This window comes from Larimichthys crocea, chromosome I (assembly GCF_000972845.2).
Source record: "Larimichthys crocea isolate SSNF chromosome I, L_crocea_2.0, whole genome shotgun sequence".
In the NCBI taxonomy this organism is placed as follows: Eukaryota; Metazoa; Chordata; class Actinopteri; family Sciaenidae; genus Larimichthys; species Larimichthys crocea.
Window position 1 is genome coordinate 23,598,445 of NC_040011.1, and position 19,685 is coordinate 23,618,129.

Sequence of the window (19,685 nt, forward strand, 5' to 3'; positions counted from 1 at the left end):
TCATTGCAAGAGTACAAAGACGTCGGGCTACGAAACATTTGGAGGTTAAAGATGCATTAAAGACACAATCAGGGCGAGATTAATTTTTCATCTGCATTTTAATTAAATCCAACCTTTAACAGTTGATATCTGTTATAATCTTGGCAAGCTGTCTTGGCATCAAGGCATTAGCTCATCCAGTCTGTTGATGAAAAATTAAGATAAATTAGTTTCCAGTGGTGGTAACATTAATCACTATGTGAATGAACTATAGACATAACAGAGCTATGATTATTTTAATTAGGTGTGTGTGTGTGTGTGTGTGTGTGCGCGCGCGCGCGTGTGTGCGCGTGTGCGTGCGTGTGTGTGCGTGTGTGCGTGTGTGGTGCCTCCTCCCGGACAGCAGGGGGCGCGCTGCGCGGCACCGCCCGGCTCTGTCAGCTCTCTACAGACAGCTAGCCTGTTAGCAAACAACAACAGAAGCTCCCGAGCAGCTAGCGTTATAATTCAACCTGACACGAAGGTAAGCCTGTGGATGAATGAAACAGAAAACACGCACACACGGACTGAACACTTAAAATCACACGGCAGAGGCGGCTGCGTGGTGTTTTTTGGCTTTTTAAGTCGCATATTTCACGGCCGACCTTTTTGTTTCAGCTACATTAACAGGGCTAGCGTGGCTAGCTCGGTCGAGCTACTTCTCGTGCTATCGCCAGATTGTCTCACACGGTTTGTTTACTGTAAACAATGTATTAATTATTATTATTGTTATCTCGTGTGAACACAGCGGTCTGTAAGCTAAAGTGAACACACAGACTAAAACAAGAGAGCGTTCATCTGTAGCAGGTTATTTACCTGCAGCTGTCACCGCCTAATGTCTCTGCTGGAAGCTCAGGGTAACTTAGAAACATGTTTTATTTAAAATAAAGGCTCAAATCTATTTAAAATGTGTGCGGTTAACAAGTAGATATCAGGAGAAAGATATATATATACCCTCATACTTTTCATGTGTGGATGATTTTAATGCAGCTTCAGTCTCAGGAGTGCTCATGTTGTTGTTTTCTTTAAGCTTATAACTGTGTTTCTATGAAAGGGGGATGAATTAAAGCTGAAGCTGTGTGTCCCTGAGGCTGGGTTATATCTCCTCTGTGTTTGCGCATCAGGACATGAGTCAGGATCACTGGAAACAGACCAAACACACCACAGCAGTGATTTGTCTTATCACTTAAAGTCTCTTTTTTGAGATTATGCTTGTCATATTTAGTCCAGAAGGGTTAAATTGAACAATATTTTGTATGTATTTGTCCTGCAGCTGAGGATATGTTTGACTATATGCAACTAGAAACAACTATTCCTGCAGCCAGGTCTCCTTGAACTCCACTGTAAATGCGTTGGCAGCGATACTCATTATGTGTTGTAGCTCTGTGTGTGAGGCTGTACTTTCTTGCAGTACTTGCAATTCTGATGAATTGTCTTTTTTTTGCAACATTTTTTTTGCCTAATATTGAAAGACAAAAGTGCTGACACGCAGCAGTTTTAAGACGGTCTTCAACTTTTTCCTGAGTCCAAATTTATTTTATTTTACTTTTTTACCTTCCAGGTATCCTGAATATAACTGAGCTGAGCTCACCGTCAAGTGCTATGACATAAAGTAACATCCGCTCATGATTATGATGATGTCTAAAAACAGAACTACTGCAGCTACTACAGCTCAGCGATGCATGTGATCAATGTTTATATCATGAAACTCATCATGATACAAGTACTTATTCTCCTAATGTAACTTTGAGGTTCGATTTATCTGTCTTAAGTGTGTCTTAGAATAAAAAAAATACAGTTTTCAGTTCATGGTAATTGTTCTCAGGCTGTGGTGTCTATAGCACAGGTAGTACACAGAAGAATCTCAGTTTAAAAACACATTATAGCACCAGAATATATCAAAATTTCAAATGAGATCACTGCTGTTTTTAATGTTTACTTCGGTATGAGCCTGCTACATGCTCTCGCTCATGCACAGCATGTGTACATGCATCCGTGATGGTGAGATATTAAAAGGAGGTGAAATTAATAGTTCAAAAACTCTGCAGCCACTGCAATCGTGGCTCCAAATGGTGCAATAATTGTTAGAGAAATTCAGATCAGGAGTTTTCCACCCGATTAGCTCATCAACAGTCAACATAAAATCCTCTTATTAAGAATAAACCTGCCTCCTGCGTAAACTGCCTGCAGCTGAATAGGGTCGGCTCATGCTTCTGTGTTTTCGGGCCTGACTGACTGGTTTCATCAGATTCACATTTTGATATTGAGTCAGAGCTTTCACAGTGTGTTGGAGCTTTTTTGTCGCACTCTTGTTCAGGGTCCAGAAACAGTGACTTTACAGCATCATAATGAACAGCAATGTCTGTCACACAATGTTGATGCTTTCAGTTTAACGCACCAAACAACTCCAGCGTGGCCGGATTCACGATAAAGCTCAAATTCCAATAAATTAGTAGCACAGCTCCACTGCTCCTCAGATACCCATGAAACCCTCCTTTTTAAATCTAATGACTGGACTACTTGCTATGTTCTGCAGCCTCCAGGACCGTCTGCCCTTAGAGGTCAACGTGTCAGGTGTAACTGTTGGTAGCGCTATGAAACAGGTGACTGGAGACATTAGATATGCATTGATGTCCCTCCCCCCTTTAACCTCCTGTGCCTGGTGAAGTGAGAAGGGTTTTAGTGAGGAAGTACAGGCGGGAGGTGAGGCCTGGGTGCTAATGCTTTTTTTTGCCCTGTCAAATCCCCTTCAATGTAATTGTAGGTCTGCACAAAGTCAGGGATGAGAGCGAGGCAAGCTGATCGCTGTAACAAAATCAATAGTTCATACCTCTCTGAGATTGAGTTTTTAGGAAAGGAGGAGTACCATGACCAAGGGCAGAATATGAAATCACTCCCACAGAGGCCCAACACGCGCTGTGCAATCGATCCCAGGTCCCTGTACCAATTATACTTTTAAGGTTTGTCTCTGGCTTACTGCAGTCCTCAAAGACCAAAGCTTTGGAAATAGACATTGTGTTCACTGACACTTTGACAAGGCTTGCAATTTTTTCATCCCCCTCTTGGATATTGCTGTCTGAAATGCCTCCATTCCTTCAGTCTTTAATTTAGAGCAGAGATTGATTCCCCCCCCACCCCTTTTCTTTCACTTGGTCAGGAGAGTGAAATGTGAGTGAGGAGGGGGGGAAAGCATCATGCTCATAACTGCCACCATTGTACTTTTGTCTTTTGGACTTAACATATCTAATTCTGTGTTATTGCAGGCACAAATATCAACAGGATTGTATGAACAGTGCTGTGTAATTCAGTCTTGATTTGTATCCACAGGTTTGTTGGTGTTGGAAAAGTGAAAAAGCGAACTTTCTCACTGAGACTGCATTTATTGAAAAGTTCATAGATTGTTTTCCTCTCCTGAACCACCTTCTACATTGTAAATACCTTGTCACGTCTTTGTATTTGCTCAGATTATTAGACATAGATAATCTGTGTGTATAGTTTGTCTGGTGAAAGTTCAGATGACGACTGCAGGAGTTTATCTCCCTGTGTTTGACCTGTGCTGGTGGTAGTTTTTGTTTTTCGGAAACAAGTGACATAGATCAATATATCTTCCAGAGTTACGTCAGCGTAGACTGCTGCATATCGTAAGAGGAACAAAGTTTTTAGGATTTCATCCAGTTGACTCCAGGTGACACGTGTTAAGCAAACACTCCTCCAGCTGTTTCATCTTGAGGGCCTGGTTCATCTGTTTACAGTGCATGTACACTTAATTAAGAGGTTAGTCAGTGATCATTTTGATTTCATGCTGCAGAAGAACAGCAGTATATATCTGGTTGTCATAGGAGTTGAAGGTGTGCAGCCTGTTGCTGAATCTCATCATCTAACAGCTGGGGTTGAAAAGAGGTGGGAACAATTTCAAGAAACTTTCCTTGAGAAGGTTTTGAAAATATTCCAATTTGGGCTCAAATGTGTTGCTTCAATAATCTTGTCCTCTGGGCTCTAAAATGTGGTCGAGATTCGGAGAAATCATCCGTGCATGTGATGAAGGAATAGCAGATATTCATGTGTACTTGCATGAAATCTGGTTGTTTTAGTCAAAATTATGCTAAAATATATTTTTCCCAGCTGTATTTAAGTTCCCTGTTAAGGGCCAACCTTCAATTTTATAATTTCCTGGGGTTAATTTCTGTTTATTCCCATTAATTCCCATTGAAAGTTTCCAACTCAGAAAGTTCCCAGCATTTTGCAACCTTACTGACAGCTCACTGTGGCTGCTCCACTTCCTCCCCCCCAAAAAATATAGAAAATTGCAGTTGTCTTTGTTTGTAGACTTTTTTTCACAACACTTGCAGCAGCAGCAGGAAACGTTTGGTTTGCATCAGCAACAGCTTCATACAGCTCTGCCACAGTGTTACATTTAACAGTCAGGCTGTGATCAGTGTGAGGAAATCGCACTGGATTACATGCATGCAGTCTTGAGTCCACCATGTTCAGGTAGACAGTATGACTACAATGTGGGAATGGCGGACTCTGCCACTAAGCTAGACACTAGAGAGATCATCGCTGAACATAAATACATTGGAAGGCTGTAGTAGACTTTTATTTATATATTTTTTTTCATTATAATTTTGGCTGATGTGTGTTCAGCTGTTTCATAATTAATGGACTATAAGTCTTTCTGCATCTGTGAAAAATCTGTGTTTATTTTTCTTTCTTTCTTTCTTTCTTTCAGTCCATCTGTGGTAAAACTGCAGAGCACAAACTGTTAAAATGACGCTGAGGCTGTTTCAATGCAGCGCGCGTCTTCATCAGAGTCTGCCTGTCCACGATTCTGTATTTGATTTCTCCCTCATACCTCTGTTTGATTTTCTTTTGTCTCCATCTAACCACTTTTTGTGGCAATTTATCTCTTTGAATGGTTCCACAGACGGTGGCCCATCTTTCATTCGCCACCTGTTTTTCCATTTGGCTTCTCTATCACTTTTCTTTTCATTTTCTTTCCCCGTACACCCCCCCCCTCTTTTTTTAAATCCTCGTCTCACTCTATCTTACCAGTCGCCACACTTAAAGAATCAAGAAGATTGGTTGGTTCTTCATTTTGAGTTGGAATTGGGCTGAACCGAGCTTCTGACACAGATTGTTTTGTGTCTAGACTAATTTCACGAGAGGGGTGGATAACAAATTATCCACTGCGGTCACATTACATTAAATTAAATATCTGGACTTACCCTAAGTACACTAGGTTGAGGGTTTTTCTCAGACGAAAGTCGCCAACAGCTGTATGCATCCTAACTTTTGTCACTCAATCTGTAAGTGGCAACATTTGTGGCTTGTGCTGGAAGTGCCAAAAACTTCAAAATTCCTCAAACAGCCACTTGAGGCTGGCTGCAGACAAGTCAGTCTCTAGACTGCCATGTTAAAACGTCCAACTTCACAGCAGCAATAAAGATTTTTACAGCCTGGTACATAAAACAGTTTTTTTATATATATATAATTAACCCGTTAAATTATATCAAGGCTTAAGTTTACAGTGGTCCCTCATTTATCGCGGGGGAAACGTTCTAAAAATAACCCGCAATAGACGAAATCCACGAAGTAATCAGCTTTATTTTTTACAATTATTATACATGTTTTAAGGCTGTAAAACCCCTAACCACACACTTTTGTGCACTTTTCTCAGACAGGCATTAACATTTTCTCTCATTTCTCTCTTATTTAAACACTCTCAAAGTTCAAACTTTCGCGGATTTAACAAAAATAAGTACAATACTATATTAGTAAATGAAACGAAAAGATCAAAACCTGTTTTCAAGGCCAAACATTTTTAACAAATTTAATTTTAATGATCAATCTTTGAGGTTTGACACTTATTACCAGTAACTCACGCGTATTTCACAGTTCCTCTGACGGTGCCTCTTTGTCCTGGCGCCACATTTTATACAGTACTCCCTTAGCTAATCAGGATGCCGAACACAATGCACGTTCATACTGTGCAGTACGCTGTAAAAAAAGCATGCAAAATTACACTTAAAAAAATCTGAGAAACAGCGAGGCCGCGAAAGGTGAACCGCGTTTTAGTGAGGGACAACTGTATACATAAGTAACAGATTGAGGTGTTTTTATTTTTTTTATTGTGAGCGTATTGTGTTACAGATAGCGTCATTCAGCCTGCCTCAGGTCTGTCGATGTTCAACATCTGTGTGTCAGAGCCGCCGCACTCTGAGCCTCATCAAGTCATGGACACGCCGTCCATATTTATATCATCTATGGTGTGATCACTCTGCAGATTCCAGTTGACTGGTATATAGTATGAAATTGGCCTTTTACGCGGCACACATTTTGGATCTGTTCTATACAGTAATCCTCGTCAGCCACGACAGCATACGAGCATGGACAATACCAGCACCCTGAAACTGGAATTCACCCATCATTCATTTTATTAACACCTTCCTGTATTCGACATGTCGAAGAAGACTTTTGTGTCACAGGATGAGGCCAAAAACTTTTCTTAATCATTCTTCAGTCCCTGTTTAATAGACGTGCGATAGGTTTCTTACTTTTCTGTATCATCGCAGTCACACATTGGTAATTTCGACATCTATAAAATAGGACGCATTGCATTGATTGTGGGCAGAACGTGCTGTCATGTCATGGAAACATGGACAGTCAGATACATTTTATTTTAAAGGAGTTAACTGTAGCATTAAATGTTCAGCTCATCCAAAGCAGCCTAAAGGATGTTAGTTCACATCATCACATGACTGAAATCTGTTTTAAATCTGTTGTAGAGTGTGCCTCACAGCCTCTAAGCCGCATCGCTGTCAACGCCTCGCCTCCATTCAGCGTATTCATCAGGAGCAGAAAGCCGGGCTCACAGCCGTCACAATTTGTTCCACTGCATTTTGACCCAAATTGAATTTATGGACGAAGACGTTAAAAGGCTCTGGGGTGTGAGGGAACAGTAGAGATGGATGAAGGTTTGGAAGACTGGTGAGAGAGAGAAAAAAAAGATTGAACAGTGGAGGAAAAAAAAAATGGCCACAGATGAATAACATGAGAGCTCAGACAGAAACAGACTGGGGTTATATCGGAGTGCATTCAACCACTGACCTTGCAGCAAAATGAAAAAGACTTATGCTTCTGGCATTGTGTCAAGACGGTGTCCAGTGCTGGGTGTAGAAATGGGGGCATTACAGTACCCGCACACCTTTATCACACAATTAACCAGAGATACTGACGGGTGTGTCTTCTCGTCTGAGGCAAACTGCTAGTTTTGTTCTCACTGTCCTCATTACCGCTGTCAGCTCGCCTCAAGTGACGGGCATTTTATAATGGTGGGCATTGTGGGTGTGATGTGTTTTCTCCTTCACTGGGCCGGGAATTGTTTCCTGTATGAGTCAGGAAAAAGGACGTCCGTTCATGCTGCTGATATGACTTTAACAATCAAATAGTTTTTTACAGCAGGCCAGATGTACTGTGTTTGCATTTGTAAATTCCTCTCTTATATTACCTACATTATTTATTCTGTTTATGGTTGCTGGTGGCTGGAGTTTATCCCAACACGCACTAGATATTGATTTTGTGTAGATGTATTTATTGGAAATATACAAAGTATATGCAAAGGCACTATAAGTATTAACAACGACCTAATTCATAACCACACAATGAATAAAAATAACACTACTTCTTTTTGTTTGGTATTAAAGGTAGACGGTCCAGAAATAATAAGCCTACAGTAAGTACAGTAAAAAGGTTAGGCATTAGTGGTAAAAGATCAATAAATGCGGCTCAGATCCAGTCCAGTGGTGTTTCTACCTGACACTACACACACCAGATGTAATTGCAGTTATTATATCTGTTGATTTTAAGATTATTGGGTTCTTCTTGTGTGATCTTAGTTAAAATTTGTGAGTTGCAGTCCAGAATAACTCAAAAAGACCAAAGCCAGCAATTTATTAACCTATTTTTGACAAATGTAAATCTTTCAGAACACATTTAGATTTTTATTCCAAAAGGGATTAAATAAAGTCTTTAAATAGCTTTTAAAAACTTAACTCAGACTCGATGAATAGTACATTTTTTGGGGGGATCTTCAGTTGTGGTTTAACACACCGCGATGCTTTGGTGAATATTTACGGCAGTGGGACGATGTATATGTGGGAATGACTCAGTCAGTGCAACAGTTGTGTTTTTGGACAACAATAGAGGTGTGTGACACGGAGGAGGAAGCTATATCAGGCACTTTGTCTTGGTGCTATCGCAAGATTTGTTTACAATAACAGAAGTATAGAGCATATAATGATATATCACGGGTCTTATCTATTGATGTGTAGATTATGAAGTCTCAGGTTTAATGTCAAGTCTAAACTCTGACTGTTCTTGTATTTCAAAGGCCAACAACCCAAATAGACCTGCTCACACTCACGTTTCCCTTCATAAATCCATGTGTGACATGTCAGGTACCATTAGAATTGTAGTATTTCTTAATTTTATGTTGATTTTTTTTTTTTTAATTCAGGATCCCACATGAAAACATACAATGTCACACACTGTTCCCACGTAACCTCCCCAGCACTCCCACATCTTTCCAACACATACAGCTCACATAACCTACTTGAATTACATGGTCGCAAAAGAAAAAAGTAAGATGAATAGCCGTGGCAATAAAATCATAAAATAATAACAGTAGGATACATAATAAAGCCGGATACAGCAGCAGCAGACAAAGTTTACAAAAAGACAGCAGTGCAATAATTACATAGGATTAGGATTATGTAAGAGATTTTTTGGCATTAAATTGTTACTGCTGATCAGTTTAAGCTTTTGAAGAGAGCCAGGCTTTCAGGGTTGAATAACCTACAGTATACGAGCATGATGTTGAAGTTTGGGAGGTGTGTGTGTGTGTGAGAGAGAGAGAGAGAGAGAGAGAGTGTGTGTGTGTGTTACAAATCTGCATGATCTTACAGCGTGTCTTCAAGGTAATTTAGGGTCCTTGGATTTGGCCAGTGTCTCCAACCCGCACCACCGGTCCTGTGAGGCAGCTTGTTTATTTACAGTTCATTTTTGAGGCTTAATTGCAATTGCAGGGGCTATTGATCGCAGAACAGGCATGGGCCATCGATCTCCTGCTGTCCCCTAATGGGTCAGGGACAATTCATCTAGCCCTGACACCACAAACCTCTGTAGCAGGCAGTGTGGCCACATGAATTAAATGATATTGAATCTTAACTGGATTAATGAAAGATACACTGGCTGTTTGTTGCATTACAATCAGCTGAGCCTTTTTTTTTGTAAAGCAGTTTTCTGTGTGGTCGACTGCCTCTTTGTTAGAAGATCATGTTTCAGGATTTTCAAGGAAAATCAAGGAGATGGGATTGAAACTCAAGTCCGATCAATTAATCACACTCACGTTGTCTGTTTCTAGGGGGCAAACTGCTTCCATCTGGTGTGTACTGATGCAGATGGACGTCGGGACTGAGCATTGACGAGTGGAAGTGACGGATTCCTTCTCCTCCTCTTCCTTCTCCTCCTCACCCTCTTGCCCCCGACACCTTCTGTCACGCTGGCAATGTCAAGAGTCCCGAGTCCCCCTCCCCCTGCGGAAATGTCCAGCGGGCCTGTGGCCGAGAGCTGGTGTTACACACAGGTAAAATGAGTGTTGATCACAAACTCAGTAACACTGTTATGTGTTAATCTCAAAGTGCACAAAGCTTTACTGAATGTCTTTCGCTTTGCCAGATCAAAGTGGTGAAGTTCTCTTACATGTGGACCATCAACAACTTCAGCTTCTGTCGTGAGGAGATGGGCGAGGTCATCAAGAGCTCCACCTTCTCTTCTGGGGCCAATGACAAGCTGAAATGGTGGGCGGGCAAGAGAGCTGCTCTGTTTCATCGTATTTGTAGTCTTACTGCACTGTGCAGGCAGTGAACTGTTAAAGTCTCATCCTCTCCCATTATAGTCAAACATGTCGTGTAAACTTCATTTGAACCTTTGGACATTCTGTCCTATGAAGGTCTTTTTTTTAATCTACATTAATTTCGACCTCTTTATCAAGCAAACAGCTTTGACATAACGCCTTACAAATCAACGTTTTAACAGCAGAACCTTATCAGTTCTCAGTGAGATCTTTAAAAGCACTTATTTAAAATATATAATAATAAAATAATTAAAACTGGTTTCCGAAAAGAAAAGTCACTAACGTAGTGATGCACCTCAAAATAATCATTGTGATCAGTTACTGTAAACTAATTGCCTTTTGTCTTAGAGTTGGTTTACATGTGCATCATTTAAATTAAAAACTGTGCTCTCTATGTTCAGGAGTAATCAAGAGAAGATCTTTGTTTTATGTTAATTAGAAATATCCCCATGTGTCCCAGTCAGGATAATAATTTATCTTAATGTCATTGAAAAAAAAATTGTACTACAGCAAACAAAAACATGAATACAGCTTTATAAATTTGGTCATGTGTGGCATATCAAAATGATCTATAATACAGTCTGTAATACATTATCACCTCCATCCCCTTCACTGGAGATCTTAACCGTTCCTCCACCACCATCAGGTGTTTGCGGGTCAATCCCAAGGGGCTGGATGAGGAGAGCAAAGACTACCTGTCTCTCTACCTGCTGCTGGTCAGCTGTCCGAAGGCCGAGGTGCGCGCCAAGTTCAAGTTCTCCATCCTCAACGCCAAGGGAGAGGAGACCAAAGCCATGGGTGAGATCACGAAAGAGTCATATCCTGGATGCTGCATTTTTAAATTCACGCTTTTATTTGTTCTTACCTGTTTTTTGTTCCGGCTGTGTGCAGAAAGCCAGAGGGCATATCGTTTTGTCCAGGGGAAAGACTGGGGCTTTAAGAAGTTCATCCGGAGAGACTTTCTCCTAGATGAGGCCAACGGTCTTCTACCTGACGACAAGCTCACGCTCTTCTGTGAGGTGTGACGCTGACGATGCTTCTTCGCTTACAGCTTAAATTAAATGCTTTTTTTTTTTTCAATGAACACAAAAAGAGTATTTCATGTCATTTCTCTCCCTCAGGTGAGTGTGGTGCAGGACTCGGTCAACATATCTGGACAGAACACCATGAACATGGTGAAGGTGCCTGACTGCCGGCTAGCAGATGAGCTGGGAGGCCTGTGGGAGAACTCCCGCTTCACAGACTGCTCCCTGTGTGTGGCCGGCCAGGAGTTTCAAGCCCACAAAGCCATCCTGGCAGGTACAGACATGAGTCAGACACACCCCATGCACCGTCTTTGTTCTGTGTGTTTGTTCCTGCAGTTTTAAATGCTTCACTGTGTGTGGGGGGGTTATACGTATTTGTATATATATTTATTAGTTTGCCTCTGACTGTTGCTTGATCCCATGATTACTCACACATTAACATTTTTGCTGTTGTCCTGATATCTTTCCATATCACTGCTTTCAGCACGTTCCCCTGTATTCAGCGCCATGTTTGAGCATGAGATGGAAGAGAGCAAAAAGGTGAGCCCAAGGTCCTGAAGCTTTTTTTATTCTTAGAAATAAATTTGTTTTGTTCCATCAGCGGCTCAACTGCTCAGTTTTTCCCTGCTGTGTTGAGGGGTTAAAGTGAGTGAAGGATTGTGTGTTGTCAAACGGCTGCAAGCGCAGAGCTGTTTGCTGAAACTGAATGATAGCGCACCTGAAATGAAATTGTCCTGCCTTGGTTGAGGGTCAGGATTCATCCTTCACTGACAAAGCTGCAGAAGCAGAGAATTGCTTTTTTTTTTTTTTCCATTTGTGCACATGTGAATGTTCAAAATGAAATTGTAGGAGAAGCTGCCCAGATGATTTTTAAACCAAGGCCATTCAAGATTTTATGTGGCAAACTTTTAAAATGTTTCACTTGGTCTTTAATATTTAAAATGTGGAGCACCTTTTTGTCTGAAAAGCACCTGATAGAATAAAGGGAAAGATTTTAAAGAGTCCTAACAAAATGTCTTGTTAACACAGTAACGCATAATGTGTTAAACTCTAGCAGACATAATTCAGAAACACGGGGAGGCCTGTTTTGTTTGTTTGTTTTTTTAAGAGTTGGCAGAACCTGTTTCATCAGAATTATTGTCAAATAGGTTTTTATGTACAAGAAATTTAGTATTTTGGTGCCAGCACGATACTAAAAGGAAATTAAACACGCAATGTGGGTTAAGAATCTTGAATATAAAATAGAAGATTACTTTAAGTACAAATACTTTCTTTATCTCTTGATTTTGACCCCAAATATTGCATATATTTTGTATATTTATATTTTATTTATTTTATATATACACACACACAGAATTTTGTATATTTTAACCCAGAAGCATTCATCGAGTTAACTTTCATCTTCATCTCATTGTTTAGACTAAAGGTCGGTCATGTTACTTCCCTCCCGTGTGGTTTAATCATACGTCATGGTCTCATCTGCACGATGCCTAGTAATCTCGAATACCCAAAAGAAAGTGGCAAGAAAAAAAGGGGAAGCTTAAAAGATAGAAATAATATTAAAATTATATGTAATCAAACAGCATGACTTCAACAATTGTACATGATACATAATAGTTCATATTTATTTGCTGTCACACGTGTGCAAACATCAGCATTACATATCGTTGTTTTTAATGCTTCATGCAAAAAACCTGATTCGATAATTGACAGGGGAAGTGCTTTTAATCGAACCTCTTCATCCTTCGTCTGTTTCTGTCAGAACCGCGTGGAGATCAACGACGTGGAGCCGGAGGTTTTCAAAGAGATGATGTGCTTCATTTACACAGACAAGGCTCCCAACCTGGACAAGATGGCTGATGACTTGCTGGCAGCAGCCGACAAGGTATTATAACAGTACATAACAAACTGTACAACTGCTGAATTGATAGATTTTGATGGATTGAGACGTTATTCCTGTAATTAAAATATTTAGAATCTGCAGACTGCAGCATGTGTTTCATATTCCTGTCTTGGCTGTAATGTGATGAGAGCTGCTTATTATTTTGTTGGCAGCGTACCCTGAGCTTTCAGATACTCCCACAGGTAAAGGTAATAAGATGCATTAAAGACTTGAGATGATACAAGTGCACAGTATCCACTAAACCTGATTCTAGTAAGCCATCAGGATTTCAGAAGAAACAGTTGGAGGATTTCCCACTGATCTCACTCCTCCATGACAGCAAATGGAGACTGACTATGAGACACGGCTCGTTTATTTCACACTCTTTTATTTATATCTGAAGAAAAAACAAAAAACAGATACGTTACTGGATGGTCTCTGTAAGAGGTGTGACATCACTCACGATAGAGCCAGACTGACGTTGGAATGGTATTTGCTAATATCATCACAGCAAATATCACATGAATACTGATGACTGATGTCTCCCCTCTGTCTTTCAGTACGCTCTGGAACGACTGAAGGTGATGTGCGAGGACGCGCTGTGTACCAGTCTGTCTGTGGAAAATGCCGCTGAGATCCTCATCCTGGCTGACCTGCACAGTGCCGACCAGCTCAAAACACAGGCCGTCGACTTCATCAACTAGTGAGTTCACACGCAGACGAGAGCTCGTCCTCACTAATAATTAGGTCTTCTGCACCTTTTTAAAGAGTCACACCTCCACTGAGTCCACTGAACATTTTGTCTCGGCTGTTGGGTCTCTTCTGTTACATGTTTTTTATCTTGCCATCGTTATGGACAGTACCAATCCTCTCACCTCATCTCTTGGTGTTACTAATTTAATTTCACATATCCCCTCGTGGAGTGGTCCATCGGATACACGTCGTGGCTGTCAGAGGGATCAGGGCAACCTGACTCCTCACAAGGTCTGCTGTCACCTCTTCTGTTGACTCAGACGAACGTGGAATAATAACTGAACATGTGGCGGTGTTCAGCTCACACACATCTCTTTAGATTGTTTCCTTTAATCAACTATACGATTTATTCATATTTCTTGAACTGAAAGAGCTGATTAATCGATTTATAAACGGTCAAAACGTTCTGTAGTTACACTTACACAAGTCGTGAGGATTTTCTCTCTTGCTTTTCTTTGTCAGTTCAAGAACAAAAAGAGTTCTTCTTTGCTTTGTTTTCTAAAATATTGTTTAAAGGTCAACATTTTTAGCTCATGGATTTCTGACACCTGCAGCTTAGAGTAGAAATTACTTTATTTTTCAAAGTACAACTGAAACGAAATGGCTTTTTTTTTTGTCTGCTACGGCACACATCTGTTCTTTAAATCACTTGTCCCGTACTCTCAACACAAGCCAAATAGGTTGGTCTGCCTCTAAGTGTGGGAGCATTAGTTTGACATCATAACAGGCATTTCTCACATTTTTCTGATGTTTTATAGCCTAAACTATTAATTACTATTGGCCTGAATTCCTCTGAGACAGAAGCTGCAGGTTAAACTGGGCTAACAAAGACTTTTAGAGGTGACCAACTCTAAACAACTCTAAACATTAAAGCTATAAACATTCTGTCTCACTTAACATGTTATGTACAAATAATTGCATAGTCCTAACCCTAAAAAAATATACTCAGGCTACTCCAGTAATTAAGAAAATATTGCTGAAACGTAACTTTTTGTGTCTCTGTCTCTCTCATCCTGTCTTCCAGCCATGCTGCAGAGGTGATGGAGACAGCAGGTTGGAAGTCCATGGTGGACTCTCATCCTCACCTGGTGGCCGAAGCCTACCGCTCCCTGGCGTCGGCTCAGTGCCCTTTCCTCGGACCCCCACGCAAGCGCCTCAAACAATCCTAACAGCCTCACAGCAAGGCGTCTACCCTCATGCATACACTCACATGCATACACACACAAAAACACACAGATTGCCCCCTCAAACACACAGGGACAACTTTTCCCCTTGCTGTTACCTACTACACTACCTACAGCCTCCCCCGAATCTCCCCCTTCTGCCCCATCCAAACCTGCTGTATTTAGTCTCTTCTAAAGATGGAGGGAAGATGAAGGAGGAGAAGGAGAATGAGGAGGAGATGGAAGAAAGGGGCTGAAGGGCTCATGAAGTGGATGTTTGTTGTTTACAAAGAAACCACAACACCCCTCCCCTTTACTCCTCCGTTCCGGCTTAGTGAGGTCTGACATTGTGCTCTTTTCCATGTGTGAAGTTAAATCCTTCGATATCCTGTTAGTTCCTACTTTGGAATCCGTTCAGGAGGAAGAACTGGACACAAAAAGAGCCAACTGTCTGGAAATCTGGAGGCTTGAAGGACAAAAAAAGTGCAGATAAACAAAGTCTTTAACTATTTTATCATAAGGCTTCTTTTTGCTCTGTTCTTAGCATTTGGAGTAGAGCAGTCGGAAAAGCCCCCAAACTAATGGACACGTGGGCCTGTGAGGGACAAGAGAAGAAGAAGAGGAAGAAGTGGGCTTGTTAGTTACAAACTAGAAGCTCCCCCTGAGAAAGGCAACCAAGGGCTAGTAAAAAAAAAAAAAGCAGATATGGGACGAAATCATCAAAATAATCCCAAAGAAAGTTGGGAAAACATTGCACTAAAGTCACAGGTCACCCCTTGTCAACCCTTACCAGCAGTAAAGTAGAAATACTGTAGGCAAGCACACATTGAAGCAAGCTTCATGGACTAAAGACCCAGCTGGACCACCAAGAACAAGTACCCTTTAAGAAGATTTATCAGCAAGTGACAAAAAAACAACACATGTACTCCGATATAGAACTCTGCTTCATCTGCGTCTGTTTTCATTTTTTAAATAGCCAGGGGAGAAAAAAAATCAGTATAGAGAGGATACAGAAAATAGCAACGCACAACTGGATGTCATTCTTTGGGGAAATTGTATTTTGTGTGTGGATCTGTCTTTGTCGCCCTTAAGAGAAAATAAAATTCTAAGGTGTCAACGGACAAATCAACCAGGAGACAACAAATGGAGGAGGTAAAATGAGTCAAGAAATTATTTGAAAATAACATTAGGATTCAATCAGGCACGTTATTGTTCTTTTATGATGGATTTCCTATTTGTTTTTTTTTCCTCAGAACTGTCATTTCTATTTTTTTCATAGGAATTTGTACAGACAATAGTGTTTTTGAAGCTGTGTCAAGAAGCATTTTCAACCATGAAAATTAAAAAAAAAAAAGTGGACAGATGTTTTCTTTGCAGGCATGAAGACTGAGGGGAAATTAAATTGAAATGAACACGTTTTAATGTTCAGAATAGACAGAATGTGAAAAAAAATGCACACCAAGGCAAACCACATGAAATGCATTTGAAGTTCTCATTTGAACCTGGTGGAAAATGGTAATCGATAGAAGGAACCATTGTTGTTTCTTTCCTGTAGATATCGCTGGTTATGAGAAGTGACACTTAGTTGTTGCCATTTTTTGTTCCCAAAAGAATAAACCACAACTATTTTGTATTGAATGCAATGCAAACTTTGTCTGGGTATTTTTGTATGAATTACGTGTTTGTATTAAAGTCGTTATTTTTCGGCTGTCGCGTAAAACAACACGAGTTTCATTAGGAAGTGATCATGAGACTTCACAGAAACAAATCACACCTAAAGTGTTTTTTCTATGACATTTAGTGTCCCTGATGACTCAAAGTAAGTTTTAGAAGAGAATAAAACGAACAGATCCAAACTTTGGTATTGTTGCATCTTCTATTTAGCTTCACAACAACAAAAACTCCCAGTTCTTGAACAGGTTTATGAAACCTGATCCAGTTTCAGTGGCATAAAGCTAATTATGAACAAACCTGGCTGTCTTACTTTAAGCCCATAACATATGTTTGAATTCATCTCTTCAGTCGTTAAACGCTTGATTTTAGGGCTGTAGTCTGTTTGCGTCCTAACACAACATAAACTACACCTTTCTACAGTGACAGTAGACAATGTAGTGTTCATTTAACAACAATGAGGAGCTTCTCCTGCTCCACAAACAGGAGCTGTATGTTGTCACTGTTCATCAAGTCTCATTTAAATAACACAAGGCGGTTATTGGTTTGAGAATAAGACTGAAGCCAGTAATGACCCAAGTACCGTACTTCAGTCCAATCATACTTTACTCCACTGTATTTCTGAAGGAATCTTTAATACTGCATTTATTTTACTCACTAAGATTTCAATACAAAATATGATCATCTTCTAGAATACGACTCATTGCTATAGATAAAACTATTCAACAGAACATAAAGAAAACAAAAAGAGACCAGCTACAACAGTAAAATGCAGTTAACACATGAATGCATCAGTAATAATAATCCAGTGATATATTATAACACTCTTTCTTTTGATACTTTAAATACATTTTGCTAGTAATATTTTTAATAATACTTCTTGAATGACAATGAAATGTAAGACTTGTAATAGAGTATTTCTATATTGCATTAATACTACTTGTAGGAGGAGGACTGGAAATCATCAAATGAATCACGTTTCAGCCTTTTAAAATTTGTTTTTAATGTGTTTGTTTTTTTTTATTGGGCAACACAGTAAAGAGTGACACAAGTATGACAAAAGTGTACAAAGTAAATGCAAAATCAGTGTGTGGGTCTATCCTGATATATCTATAGTCTGATATCTGTAGCATTACAAACAAAAGACATTATAGGATGGAGATATATTACCCTTACAAAGGTCAGAATTCAGATTCAGAAAATTAATCAGCAACTATTTTGAAAATCAATTAATCACATCAATTTTTCTTTTAAAAAGAGAAAATCTGATCTTATGTGATCATAAACTAAATATCTTTAGGTTTTGATCAGACAAAACAAATCATTTGAAGGTTGTGTACTAAAACAAAACAAATATCGTCACATTAATCAATAATGAAAATAGTTAGTTGCAGTCATAATTATGTTTCCATAAAAACAGTCTAATACAACTCTTGTAATCTACAACAAGTAAGATATCGCACTAAAACAGAGACTTGGTAAACTGTAGGAGAAATGCTAAACTTTGGAATAATTCTAAAAACTTCCACAGCTCATATCACACAGCTGCTCCCAGTGGATTTATTCAAACTTTACTCTTCACTGTCGTCTTTAACCTGTGGGCAGGTTGACTCCTGGATTCTGGTAGCTGTAGTCTGGACAGACTTTTTGGACCAGTCTGTAGTCTGTGCTGTAGAAAGACACGTAGACGCATATGACCTGGAAAGGTTTGGAGCACATCCAGGTGACGTGGCTCTGGGTCTGCTCCTGAGCACACGTCTTGGACGGGTCATAGTTGCACAGAATCACCTTTTTGTTGCGTTCAGTTTTCTCATAGTCCACCCTACAGTTGAACGTCTTTGAGTCTTTAGGGTTGACTACACTTTGGCGCTCCAGATCAAACTCCACCTCTTTCATAGGTGGGACAAGGCTGACAGAGACGTTGCCCACACCTGTGGAGTTGTGGCGGAAGTAGACTCCAAGAGAGCCGTTCCCGTGATCCACAATTTTGCCCATTATCAGCAAATTCAGTTTGACAGTTTTGATATTTGAGTAAAAGTCCCCCCAACTGAACGTCCTGGAGAATTTAGATGTTCCATGAACTTTCATGATGGGACTCAGCTTTATCTTTAAGGACGGGTTTGAGTATGACTGTGACTTTCCTTCGAGTATTTCCAGAAGTCCCTGCTTTGACAGAGGAATAAAAGGACTGATGGGTAGTTTGCTGTTCTGGATCAAACTCCTAGTCTGGGACGCCCAGTTTTTCTGTGAAGAAGGGTCTTGATCTCTGTTGAGTTCAGGTGATTCTCTCTTGGTGAAGGTGAAGCTGCCACGATGTTGTCCAAGAACCAACTGCAAAGAAAGTCAGGAGAGAAATTTGGACAATGAGTCCCTAAAATATTGATTATATGTTAAACTACTGCCAAAAACACCAGTATGTCATGTAAAATATATGTACTAAAGCTACATTAGAAACACTGTGAAAGATGCAGAAAAATGTTCTTAAGCAACCAATATAAAATGACCTCTTATGAAGAATTAAAGAACGTACACATAAATACTGTTACATATAACTGTTATATTTAAATATCTTGGATTAAGTAAAACTTCAGAGACATGTTTCTAATTATGTTGAGTAATTCTAGTTTTTTTTATTAACTTACCAAACAGAAGGTTCCTTTTAGAAGTATCCAAACGAAGCAATGCCTGGCGTACATCTCCATACTGCATTAATTCTTGTCAGAAGATCCATCCACTCACGGCAGATGTTCATTCAGGCTGAAATAACTTCTGGAAGTCCATGTTTGAACAGCTTCATTCACATTAAACGCTGAGAGATGCTCACCTCCACTCACAGCACACACACTGAGAGGCTTTCTCAGATCTCCAGATTTTTAACACTCTGTTTTTGCTGTGTCTGCTCTCTCTCTCTCTCTCTCTCTCTCTCTCCCTCTCTCTCTCACACACACACACACACACACACACACACACACACATTCTTTCATTACCCCTCTCTCTCACCCACCCAATCACACACACAGCCTTTTTTCCCCACTCCTTTCTCAAAAAACATCTATACATTATGTTCCCACTCATGTATTCATTTAATTAACATTTACAAATGAGCATTTATTTTCATTCATGGTGTTGAGGTGGCAAAAATCCAAATCAGTGTGATACTGCCATCTTGTGGCCACACAGCGAAATGCATCCTCTCCCATGAGAAACTACAATATGGTTAAATTCCCAGAATTTCCTCTTTATGCATCTTTATTATGGAC

At 40.0% G+C, this 19,685-nt stretch overlaps 2 protein-coding genes across 2 annotated transcripts; one reads left to right on the plus strand and one right to left on the minus strand.

The window, feature by feature from the left end:
• The first annotated feature begins 387 nt into the window (after window positions 1–387).
• Window positions 388–16,397, plus strand: LOC109141258 (speckle-type POZ protein). Its single transcript, XM_019270887.2, has 10 exons — window positions 388–502; window positions 9,440–9,661; window positions 9,754–9,875; window positions 10,578–10,729; window positions 10,823–10,950; window positions 11,053–11,230; window positions 11,441–11,496; window positions 12,719–12,841; window positions 13,399–13,541; window positions 14,616–16,397. The coding sequence occupies exons 2-10, from the start codon at window positions 9,584–9,586 to the stop codon at window positions 14,758–14,760; spliced, it is 1,125 nt and encodes a 374-aa protein (XP_019126432.1). The 5' UTR covers window positions 388–502; window positions 9,440–9,583; the 3' UTR covers window positions 14,761–16,397.
• Window positions 16,398–17,774: 1,377 nt separating this feature from the next.
• On the minus strand, window positions 17,775–19,254 carry LOC109141262 (neurexophilin-1). Its single transcript, XM_019270919.2, has 2 exons — window positions 19,068–19,254; window positions 17,775–18,756 (listed from the first exon to the last, which is right to left on the minus strand). Exons 1-2 carry the CDS (start codon window positions 19,125–19,127, stop codon window positions 18,016–18,018), a joined length of 801 nt encoding a protein of 266 aa, XP_019126464.1. The 5' UTR covers window positions 19,128–19,254; the 3' UTR covers window positions 17,775–18,015.
• Between the last annotated feature and the right edge of the window lie 431 nt (window positions 19,255–19,685).